The sequence below is a fragment of the Elgaria multicarinata genome, chromosome 19 (assembly GCF_023053635.1).
Source record: "Elgaria multicarinata webbii isolate HBS135686 ecotype San Diego chromosome 19, rElgMul1.1.pri, whole genome shotgun sequence".
NCBI classification, from domain to species: domain Eukaryota; kingdom Metazoa; phylum Chordata; class Lepidosauria; order Squamata; family Anguidae; genus Elgaria; species Elgaria multicarinata.
The window spans coordinates 18,130,196-18,142,051 of NC_086189.1; the positions used below are offsets into that span (position 1 = coordinate 18,130,196).

The following is an 11,856-nucleotide window of genomic DNA, read 5'->3' on the forward strand; positions in this document are numbered from 1 at the left end:
TGGATACCCCATCTGAGGTTTTCGGGAGGGGACGCAGACTACAGCTGCGATTGAACATATAAGCCAGACCTAGACGACAACGACTCTTCCAGCTCCCTTAGAAAAAATAGCGTGCGCAAATTCAGTCCTACCTGACTCAAATCCCAACGGTGCACGGCTTGAATGCGGATGCTAGATTTCCTAGGCAGAAATGCACTGGACGAGAGACAACTGTGAGGAAAACACAGGCGCCAGTTCTGTATTTTGTTCACCCCCCACCCTCAGCAGACTAGCCTGGAAAGAATCTGCTGCGTGTGTGTGTGTGTGTGTGTATACACAGAGGAGGGAGCAGCCCTCCGCATTCAACCATTTACTCTAACCATCCAAGAACTTTATTTTGATAGAGCAGCAGGCACTTTACATGAAACCCAACTCTAGCCCAGCAATCTGAACTATGTACAAAAAGCCCTCTTGCATAAGAAAACCCCTGAACCCAGGCTCTCGTTTTGCTCCCGGCATTACAGCTAACCCCCCTCCCCCTGCAACCATGTGTTAATTTTAAATTAAAGCCTCACTCACCCCGCACACACTGGGCCAGAGCAAACCGTCCCGGAGACGGACGCACACGCACACACACCCCGTCACCCCACCACCCCACTTCCCCTCGCAGCTCCTGGATCTGATAGTCAGAACACATGATTATGCAGACGTTCCCCCCCACAACATCTGTGGTTAAAAGGGCTTTGTTCCAAGCCTGGAAGGAGACACACACACACACACACACCCCAACACGAACCAACAGTACTTCAGTCGATCGTGGCTCCTGGGAGGGTGGACCAAAGTGTCGGCGGGGCCCGGCCCTCCTCCTGGCTCCACAAGAGTTCTTGGGTGTCTCAAGTCAAGTGCACACGGTCCTTTAAACAGTTTTTCGGGCGGTAAGAACTCTGACTATGGATCCTAGGCCACCTACTGCTAATGCCTGGGAGGGAGGGAAAAAGAAAGAAGAGTTAGTGACTGGGGCCCCCACACGCACGCAGCCCAAAGCGACAGAGTGAGGGGAGCACGACACTGCTGCCCTCAGAGCTTCCTGCTCCCCTGTCTCCGTCTGAGCTCTACGGTTGTTGGCTGCTGCTCATAAAAAGGCCGCTTGTCTGCCAGGAGCTGAGAAAGGTCTTTTACGGAGACCTCCCGGCGTTCCCTCCTGACCAATTGGGATGGCTTTAAAAGGGGGTTGGATCAATTCCTGGAAGAGGCGAAGGCTATCCATGGCTACTAGCCCTGATGGTTGTGTGCTACCTCCAGTATCCGAGGCAGTAAGCCTGCGTACACCAGTTGCTGGGGAACATGGGTTGGAGGGGGCTGTTACACTTGTGTCCTGCTGTGTGGGTCCCTGGCTGATGGCTGGTTGGCCACTGTGCGGACAGAGTGCTGGACTTAGATGGACCCTCAGTCTGACCCAGCATCAGGGCACTTCTGATGTTCTTACTCTCCAGTCCACACCAGTCCGTTCCCTGACTAACCCATGGGGCAGCATCACATGGCCCCTTCCTTATTTCATCACATCGGCAGGAGCCGACGTTTTGGGGAGGCCAACGGGGCTCGGCCCGGATCTCCATGCTTTGGGTGTCTTCAGGTAACCTCACTGTTCTGCTGAAAAATGTTTCAGCATGACGCTTCTAGCGTGTCTAAAGAAACAGATTTATTCTGCTCTCCTGAGAACATGGCCATGACTCTCAACAGAGGCGAGCGTCGATCTGGATGCGTCACGACTGAACCTGCCCTCAAGGCATAAAGCGGCAGCTGAAGACGAGCCTCTCACACACAGGTTGGCATCCCAGGTTCTATTTGCAGAACCTGGGATGCCTAGAGCAGGCTTTGACCCTCCTCCCAGGGAGAACCCCACCTCGCTTACTGCAAACAACTCCGAGAAAGCAAGAAGGGTTTTGCTCGTGTTTTCTGGAGCGCTTGCTTGCCTGACTTAATAAATCCCCTCTCCCTGCAGCGCCTGAACAGGCAAGCCAGTGGCAGGAAGGGGCCGTTGCTCTCTGCCTTCTCCTTCTGAGTCATTGGCGTGGGTGGGTCTCCCTAACCCCGCTGCCGAAATTGCTCCGGGCAGGTGCGGCTTCCGCCCGCAGACAGATGCGTTTGCTCTTTGCGAACTGCGTGAAACCACTGCACGAGGCAGACATGTTCCCTTTGCACTTTCAGCCTTGCAGGAGAATGCAAATCATACTAAAGCTCTCTGGGAGAGGTGTAGCAGAACAGGCAACGGAACTCTAGCCAGCATGCAAAGCAGGAAACCATGGCCACCTCTCCTACCACTCTGCCTTCGAGCGTGGGAAGCTGTAGGCACATGCAGCCACTCTTCCTCCTCCTCCTCCTCCTCCTCCTCCTCCTCCTGAGTCGGAAGCAAGCCACCTGGTTTCACAGCTCCCCCCTCCCCCCAAGTACCAACCCACGTAGGTCCCAAGCCACCGTTTCCATTGGAAACAAAGAGGCCAAGCAGAAACTGGTTTCATGTTGTCATGAGAACACAAGACTCCCCCTGCATCCGCCCACTTGTACGTCTGCAAGGAAAAAGTCCAGCACTGAGCATCGCTAGGCTGGTAAACCATTAACAGAAGGGTGTGTACAATCCTTACGCTGCCCCATTGTCACAGGGTTGACTCCAGCTTTGCAAGTGATGTTTAACACAGGTCACGCTTCTCAGGAAGCTCCATTTCCTAAAGCTGCCACACATCTCGGAACAATCATTGGCCCAAGACATAGAACTACACTGCTGTAGACTTTGTGCAGGATCCAGCGTAAATCTGGGTCCAGACCTTGGTTTTTTTTGTGGGGGGGGATGGGCTGTGTGTGTGTGTGATTTCAGGCTTGAGGCATATGTTCAGCAGGTAGAAATAGTGAAGTCTCTCCTGGGCTCTGCTACTTCCAGCAGCAGGCGTTTTGCAAATTGGAATGTGTTGCATCGAAAAGCCCCCCGCACAGAGAGAAGCAGCAAGGCAGGAAGAAGGCTAGGCTGAGCCTTTCTCCCTGACGCGCTAGTTTACTACAAGCAGAGGAAACTGAGGTTTTGGCTTTTGCTGCACTTAACTGTCCCGCCGGCAACCTCAAACTGAAGCATACGGTAACAGCTTTCCCACTTGATAAACTGAGCCTTACCCATGCTGAGCTCAAGCCAGCCTGCAAAGCAGGAAATCGGTGCACCCGTCTCCTACCAGGCTCCAGCTCTTTGGAGCAGGGGGATTCTTTGGGGACAGACCTGGACAGTAGCTTCCTGCCTCATGGTCTGGCACATTAGTGCATAGCCACAAGTTCAGCCATCTTCCTTTGGGGTGGGGTGGAGCCTTCTCGCCCAGCACCTCGTGCCAAAAACACAGAGTCCTCTTACGCATAACCGGTGTGGAAGGCAACGGGGATAGAGTCCCTGCCTTGGGTGTGCCTCGCCTATCGGGTGCTTAAAAGCAGCAATGTGCAAAAGCGAGGCCCCTGTGCAATCTCTCAGCTCTGCACTTAAGAACATTCCGAGCTCATCTGCTTACACGACCTAACGCCCCCCCCAGCCTCACCGTGTGGTAGGCAAGCGTTTTGTGGAGCGCGTGGGGGCAGAGAAACAGCCCTTCAAGAACAGCGATGTGGCCTGCGTGAGCCGCGGATCGGGCCCTACAGTTTGAAGGAGAGGCGTCACGTACCTTTTCGTGCCACTGAAGTAGTATTGCACTGCTATTTTCCGTTGGCTTTTCAAATCCTTTATAAATGTACTTCATTAACAAGTCAATACCGTTGCTATCTAAGGAGTTCACCGCCTGCTCGATCTCGCTGCCTTTAAAAGAGGTGAGCACCTTCAGCGCCACTTCCTGGGCCCGCTCCTGGAGAGAAACACACACACACGAAGAGCAGAATGAGGCTGCAGGTACAATTGGAACTCACATTGGGCTGTTTCCTAGGAATTGACTTAACAGTGGGAAGACTGAACTCCAAAGTGCTGCTTCAAGGTTATTCATCTTACAACCGGCAGCTGGGCTGAAAGAGAGAGACTGGAAGGGAGACTGAAAGAACCGGGCATGTTTAGCCTGGAGAAAAGATTGAGGGGAGACATGAGAGCACCCTTCAAATACTTAAAAGATTGTCACACAGAGGAGGGCCAGGATCTCTTCTCGATCCTCCCAGAGTGCAGGACAAGGAATAACGGGCTCAAGTTAAAAGAAGCCAGATTCCGGCTGGACATCAGGAAAAACTTCCTGACTGTTAGAGCAGTGCGACGGTGGAATCAGTTACCTAGGGAGGTCGTGGGCTCTCCCACACTGGAGGCCTTCAAGAGGCAGCTGGACAACCCTCTGTCAGGGATGCTTTAGGGTGGATTCCTGCATTGAGCAGGGGGTTGGACTAGATGGCCTTGTAGACCCCTTCCAACTCTGCTATTCTATGATTCTGGTGAAGGAATGCACAGCACCTCCGCCAAGCAACTAGGATCAGTTAGAAAGACTGCTGTGCACACCAAGTACCTGCGTCAATAAGGGCTCTGGGTTTACTGGCATTTACAGTGTCAGGACAGGGGCAGCCCAACACCCCACCAGATTCCGCTTACCTTTGCTGCTGGGTTCTTTGCGTTAACAGGAGAATTCTGTAAAGCTACCCGGAACGCCCTCAGCATGTCACCTGTTCAGCAAAGCAAGTCAAGGAGCCAAAGCAGTTGAGCCGGCAAACACAACACACCAAAATCAGCACCTTGCTAGGCCTGGAAATCAAATGGTCACTAATGAAGCTTTCTCAGCACTGGTGGTTTAGAGCCGCCGGTTGTCTCTCTCCAGCAGAGGACTTGCCAACTACCTGGCTTCTGCCAATCAGATTCTCATTTCAGTCCAGTTGCAGAAACAGTCTGTTGAATACGAGGCAGGCTAAGACGTCCCACGAGGCCAAACGGACTCACTGATTAAGCAACTAAAGAAAGGACACTGAATCTTGAACTAGTCTTCTAAAAATAGGAGTCCCTGCCCCCCGATGCACTAAATACTATTTCGTGCATTCAATTTCTGGTTGTCCTCAAACTGCGCAGCAAGGAGTCTGACAGAAATCCCCTTCGCAAGAGCATCACTGATTGCAAGCAAAGACTCCTTCTGTGTCAAGGTCAACTCGCTCCACACGCCATTAAAGCAATTGTTCACAATGAAGTTGACAGGAAACTCTTTATCACCCAAAGCCAAAGTGACAGAACTCCACAGAGCCGACGACTGATCAAGGAAACCCTGGGTCACAACTATCCTTGAACTCATCTGTGTAACTCTCCCAGTATTACAACAAATCTGATTTTGCTCATCTTTGACCTAAAGCTTCTTAAAAAAAAGAAGAAAAAGATTCACTTACGTAACTGTCAGGATGCAGGTTTTTAAAAATCAGTTTAATTAGTATAGACAAGGCCACATTTCCGACTGAACCTCCACATTGGGGGGGGGGGCTTGGATCCAGATTTACTCTGGATCAACTGTACTGGTGAGAGAGGGTTCCCCACCATAGCATCCTGAAAATGCTACACAAAGAGTTGGGAGACACTGCTTGAATGGGGTAAGCTGTAGTGTGTGTGTGTGTGTGTGTGTGTGTGTGTGTGTGTGTGTGTGTGAGGGGTAATCCCCCAAAATCAGGCAAAGGGGCCTTCCAGAAAAGAAAGCCTTCCTCCTGTCGAAGGCAGATCCTGGATCCACCCCACACACTGAAGATCTTTTCTTTCTTTCTTTTTCTGTATTGTTGGCTTTACTTAGCTGGCATGGATAAAGACTGAACCCAAATACACACAAAATCTCAGATGCAGCACCTCAGAATCAACATGATCTTCTTCGCTAGTTTTACTTTAGGCTTCCAGCTAGATCAGCTGCCTCAGGACAGGAGGAAAGAGGTAAGCAATTACTTTAATATGGATAATTACTGTAACTGTACTCTGTTGCTAACACACGTGTTTCGCTGTGTTTTCCTCAAACGGAGCTTAGCTCCCAGGCACTGATTCCTTCCCAACACCTTCTCAACTGACACAGGGCACTCTCACATTCCCTCATGCTGCCAGCCCCCACCAAAAGAAGAAAGCTGCCATAACAAATACAGATTTTGAGCAAGGTCCTAACATCTCAGAATTCTGATTCACCACCAGCTTGACAGATTTCGCTCAAGGTTTTCAAAACTAGCAAGGGCATAACCGAAGACCTCAGTACCACAGCTGTCCTCCCAAGGTAGAGGCCTACTTTTTCAAAGGACCAGAAATTCCTTCTGCCCAGCAACAAAGTGATGGCTCTCAAATAGTTCTGCATATTTTGCTCTTGTACTTGATGGAGAGGAACCCCTGATTACAGTAACTGACGTAACAAACCATCTTTTTTCGTAAGCCAGAGAATAAATGAGTCACAGACACCCTTAACATACTGGTGGCACTGGGTTTTTAAAAAAACACTTGCCTGCCACCACCCACAAGTTGCAGAAATCAAATCAAAAGGATGTCTATGAAACATGTTTGCTCTCCGCTTCCAGATGGTCTCTCAACAAAAGCAGCAATCTGGGTTATGTCCGGAGGAGGTTGGTGGCGGAGTTGGTTTGAGCAGCTTCGCATCACTCACTGCAAGGCCATGCTAAGCACGGAACATGGAACTTCGAAGTATCTGGTGTTGAGGATCTCAAAAGCATTTTCAACATTTCTGCTCTTGACTCTGCCATTTTGAGCAGCGTGCAGCTCCTCCATCTCAAGCTACAGGGCTACTTTAACTGGAGATTCACATAGCCCAACTACAGAAAGTTCAAGGAAAGCTATCAGGAAGGATGAACGCAGGAGCAAATATGACCATTTAGGGTGCCATTCTATGCATGTTTAGGCAGAACAAAAGTCCTACAACTCCCAGCATTCCCCAGCCAGCACCGCTGGCAACCACAAGCAAGGAATGCATATTTATATATGACATCTCCATACTGCCCAATAGCCAAATACTATGAAACTGGACTCAATAACGTGCCAGTATTATCCTGATCAGCTATCTCTGATCTCCTGGGACCATTAAGGAGGGGACAAAGTCCCACTGTATTGAATGCATTATTTCACTCTCGGCAAGCACTGGCAAGACAGAGGTGTGTTAATTCTGCTCTGTTGCATTTCAACATATACTCATGGCTGCTGCTTTAACCAAATCTTTCTCTCTCTCTCTCTCTCTCTCCTGTAAGTGACAGAAGCAGCAGCTCCTGATCTGTTGACCTACAGCCAGGACTTCCTGCTCTGCATTCCAGAAAGCCCAGGCTCCCGTTGCATCATGAGGTATGGGAAAAGGCAGCATTTGTGGAGCCCAGCTGGCAGAAACAGACACACACACCCGCCACTTTCTGGATCCAGTACGGCAAGTGCTTTCTTGCCAAACCTACTTCCACCTACAACAGATGCATGCATCACGGCCCGACACAGGTTCGTCACTGCTGACACACCGTGGTCGGCCGCAGGGCGGGGCTCGCCTCGCCCCAGAGGGCCCTGCCCTGCAACATCACCTTGCCTCAACGCCCTCTTAACCTGCCTCTACTGCAGCCTGCTCAGCTGTGTGCACCCGTTTAGGGACGGCGTTTCTGCAGGTTATCTGCAGCTCCTTACACAGCCGGTCACCGCAACTGCTTGGCAGGCCCAGATTACATGACACACCATTCACACTGCTGCAAATCAGCAACACAAAACAGCATCCCAAAGGTTACAAGCACGAAGGACCAGCCCTTAAGAGAGTTCAACCTTTAGAAGCTGCCTCACCCTGCCTTTTATGGTCATATGCCAGTTCCATTCCACCCCTCACCACCCTCCTTAAACAAAATGGGACGTGCAGACCTGAGTAAGGATTTCCCGCCATATACTCAAACCCTCTGAGAGAGGTGAACTGGAAGTCCATTGCTAGAAGGAGGGAGGTGGGCCCCTATTAGTACTCACCAAAGATTAGGTCTTGGACAAAAAGAAAAGGAGGGGACAGTTTGTCAGACTAGAAAGCCAGAGAGATGAGATGAAATAGAGCTGTGAATAACTGGTGGACGTGTCTAGACATCCGTAATATTCCTACATCACTGCCAAAGCCTTGCTGAAGTTTGGCACTAGGGATAGAGAAGCTCTGAGTAACTAAGATACCTAATGCAGATATGGGGCTGTGATTGGGGGGGCAGGGGAGGGAGCGTAGACATGGAGTTTTGACAGGAATGCAGCACTACCCCAGTCTCAAGAATCAGCAGCAGGAAGCAGCGAGGGCATGAGGAGTAGATGACTCACTGAAGCAAAAGCTGCAGAGGACAAAGTGGCGAAGCCAGGCAGCTGCTGCAAGGCGATTCCCCCAGGACTCCCGACACTTCCAAGCGAGTCCCTTGGAACCTCACCCTACAAGAGGCTGGTACCTGGAGTAAGAATCACCGCGGCAACCAAGCCAGGAAAGGTTGATAGAAGTAGCCTCTCTCTTCCTGCCACTCCCAAAAACGCAGAAGCCACAAAATATTCAGGTGGGCACGTTTAGGCATGTGGGCTACTAGTCATTGCCTGATCTTGCTTGCAGGGTGTCCCTCTTCCCTTAGAGAAGAGTTGTGGGGAGAAAAGTGCTAAGCAGTGAAGAGAATAGGAATATCCTTGGGAAGCAGAGCGGGGAGGAACTCTAACGACTCTTCTTTTTTCCTCTTTTTCAACCCCCCACCATGGAAAGGAAGAAGAGGATGCCCCAAAGCCCCTGTCTTGAACTTGTGGGTCAAGACTGACTACCGGACTGTGGCCTGAGCTCTGGTAGGACATAATGGTAGCATTACACGAGGCAAATATGAGCTAAAAAGGGTAAGAAGTAGGTCCCCAAAGGTATATATATATGCTAAAGGCAAGTCCTGGGTCTAAACAAGGCTGCTGGGCTGACCAATATCTAAAAGGCCCTTGGGGATGAGAAGAAGAGGAATATCCCAAGGCACATTATTAAGAGGAGTAATGCTCCAAAGCGGCCTATTTGGGTGGAGAATAAAAGGGGTTGAACAGGATTGCCCTGCCTCAAGCAACAGGAACAGGAGGAATGAATGGAGACCAGTGGAAAGATTTCTGCAAATCGTAAGGTAGGGTTCCCCAACCTGCTGCCCTTTAGATTTTTTGTACTACAACTCCCATCAGACCCAGCCAGCACAGCCAATAGACAGTGATAATGGGAGTTGTACTCCAAACATCTGGAGAGCATCAAGTTAGGGAAGGTGAGGACAGAGGAGAAACGGGTGGGGGAGAAAGGCAGATGGAATGAAGAATTAGAGGGAGGGAAGAGGAACACCCCCGGGGGCAGATAAGGAGAAAGAGGGGCAAAAAAAGATTGCCCCACCTCAAGCAATAGAAGTAAGGGGGTGGGGGAGAGAATGAAGGGCGAAAGACTGTCCGAAGCCAAGTGGAGGCAAGGAAGGGGGTGGAAAAGAGGAAAAACTCCCCTGGCTCACAGGGAGAAAAGGGGGCAAAAATGAGCGCCTCAAGAAACAGGAGTAGGGGGCAGAATAGAAACAGAGCAGGAGTAATGGGGAGGGGGCTTAGGAAATGCTAGAAGAGCCCCTCCCCCACCAGGGACCCCCAAGAGGGTTTGGACTACAACTCCCAGCACACACACACACACACACACACACCAGCCAGCATAGGTGGCCTAGCAAGCAGCTCATTAAGTCAGCAATCCACCCCCACTCCAATGGGTTGGACTACAGCTCCCAGCATCCCCAAGTCAACATGGGCAGCCAAACGAGTAACCCATTCAGTCCCCCTCGCCCTACCCCCACCCCTCGGTGTTGGACTACAACTCCCAGCACCGCCTGGCTAGGGGACGCTGGGAGTGGTGGTCCGACCCCTCCGGGGCCGCGCGGGCCGAGGAAGGATATTGCCGCAGCGCCGCCTCCACCTCCGGACCGGGCCCACCTTCGCTCTCCGCCGGGCCGGCCCCGCTCCCGGCCTCCGGGCCGCCGTCGGGCTCCTCCACGAAGCGGTTCTCGTCGAACTGGTCGATGTCGAGGCGGCGGAAGCGCGAGGAGAGCGAGCTCCGCGCCATGGCCGCGCCGGGACGGAGAGTCAGTCAGACGGCAGCTCCCCTCAGGCGCCGCCGCCGCCGGAGCCCCTCACGCTCGCGCACACACACGCACGCAGCGGCCGGAAACGGAAACCCCGCCTGCCGGGCGGAGAGGCGGGGCCGACGCGACGACCAATCCCCGGGGCGGAGCCGGCAGGGGCGGTGCTTCGCCTCAGGCGCTCGCCCTTCAGGCCAAGACGTTCCTCCCCCTCCTCCACCCACGTGACCTCAAAACGCATTCCTTCCCCGCCCCGCCCCCTCCTCCTCCTCCTCGTGTCCGTTGAGATTCGAATAAATTCGTTAGCCTGGTCAGGGCGCATAAAAGGCAAAAATCCAACCTGAGGCCTACTTCGAGTAGACCCATTGAAATGAACCACACTTATGTTAGGCTGGAATTTCCCCAAATACTTCAAATGAATACATTTGTGACAACTGCATTAAAAAGTCACAGTTTGGGCTGTAGCCAATGCGAAGTCGGATTACACCCATTCATTTCAATGGGCCTACTCTGAGAAGGAGGAACGGGGGATACAATACTTTGAGTCGTCTTCTCATTAAACATCGCCTTCCCTAAGTAAAAACACCTCAAAGCAGTTCAATTCACCTCAGTCCTAGTCCACGAACAAGACGGTCTGCTTCCCTTTACAGGTGTGGGCCTCTTCCGGCCCTCCAGCTGTTTTTGGCCTGCAACTGCCATCAGTCCTAGCCAGCATAGCAATGGTGAAGGATGATGGGCATTGTATTAGGCCAGCCTTCCTCAACCTTCGGCGCTCCAGATGTGTTGGACTACAACTCCCAGAATGCCCCAGCCACTGGCTGGGGCATTCTGGGAGATGCAGTCCAACACATCTGGAGTGCCCCAGGTTGAGGAAGGCTGTATTAGGCCAAAATATTTGGAGGGCCGCAAGCACTCAACACACACCTCCTTCATACACACGGCTGCCGCTGTTGCTCAGTTTTTACCTCAGTTCTCCAATCATTTGTTTCATGGCCCCAAATTCAGTTCAGTTTGCAAGCTGGGCACATACGCAAGGATGTTGGGCACATACGCGTAGGATGTTGAGAGAGCTAAGCGTATATTGTAAGAATGAAGCCCTTCAGGTCAATTACGATAAAACCAAAATCTCACTTTCTGGGGAAAAGGAGGAAAGAATACCAAGGGTTAAAAGATGGCGTCTCTGCCAAAGGGTGGCTACAGGTGGCTACATGCCAGATTTGCATTCCTTAATGGTGGACATCATGTGCTAGCAGACAAAGGCGAAAACTTTCCACCAATAGAGCATCAAATGTAACCTATGACTCATTGAGAACACTCTTCTGTGCCTCAGATTAATTCAAATTATGTCAAACAGCAGAGAAGTGGGCAATTTGTGGCCTTCCAGATGTTTTGGCTGAATACGACTCCCATGATCCCTCACCACTGACTCCCATCGTAGGCCGAAACACCTGAGGTGCCACAAGTGGCCCTCCTCTACGGCAGATCACCTTGCTCATATCTACCTCCGTCAATTTCACTTCAGTCCGCTTCATGCTACCTTGTGAACAACACATCGCCTAATGCGGTTTAATCAACCTCACCCCGTTCAGCTTCCGTTCTTCACCTAAGTTTAAACTTGCTTCCTTCGCAACCTGAAGTGGTCACAAGAAAAATCATTTGGACATGCCTAGCTGGAAACAGTGACTACAACGAGATCCTGCATCAGCAGAATCCAACCCTCCTAATATTAGTATAATCTAACCCCATGGTATTTCTATTGCTTTATAACCTGGAAATAGAATTAAACAGACATTCCCTAGAATGCTAGGGCAATCCCAGTCTTCACAA

General features: G+C 51.4%; 1 protein-coding gene across 1 annotated transcript; it reads right to left on the reverse strand.

Moving 5' to 3' along the window:
* Positions 1-348: 348 nt before the first annotated feature.
* On the reverse strand, positions 349-10,060 carry ARPC5L (actin related protein 2/3 complex subunit 5 like). Its single transcript, XM_063144745.1, has 4 exons — positions 9,846-10,060; positions 4,568-4,639; positions 3,672-3,848; positions 349-958 (listed from the first exon to the last, which is right to left on the reverse strand). The coding sequence occupies exons 1-4, from the start codon at positions 10,011-10,013 to the stop codon at positions 896-898; spliced, it is 480 nt and encodes a 159-aa protein (XP_063000815.1). The 5' UTR covers positions 10,014-10,060; the 3' UTR covers positions 349-895.
* Between the last annotated feature and the right edge of the window lie 1,796 nt (positions 10,061-11,856).

What these genes read in the sequence shown, in the direction of transcription:
- ARPC5L (XM_063144745.1), bottom strand. Translation starts at nt 10,013, where the DNA reads ATGGCGCGGAGCTCGCTCTCCTCGCGCTTCCGCCGCCTCGACATCGAC. An exon ending in CAAAGAACCCAGCAGCAAAG is followed by an intron (nt 3,849 to 4,567) that starts GTAAGCGGAATC and finishes GTTTCTCTCCAG; the next exon opens with GAGCGGGCCCAGGAAGTGGC. An exon ending in TACTTCAGTGGCACGAAAAG is followed by an intron (nt 959 to 3,671) that starts GTACGTGACGCC and finishes CCTCCCTCCCAG; the next exon opens with GCATTAGCAGTAGGTGGCCT.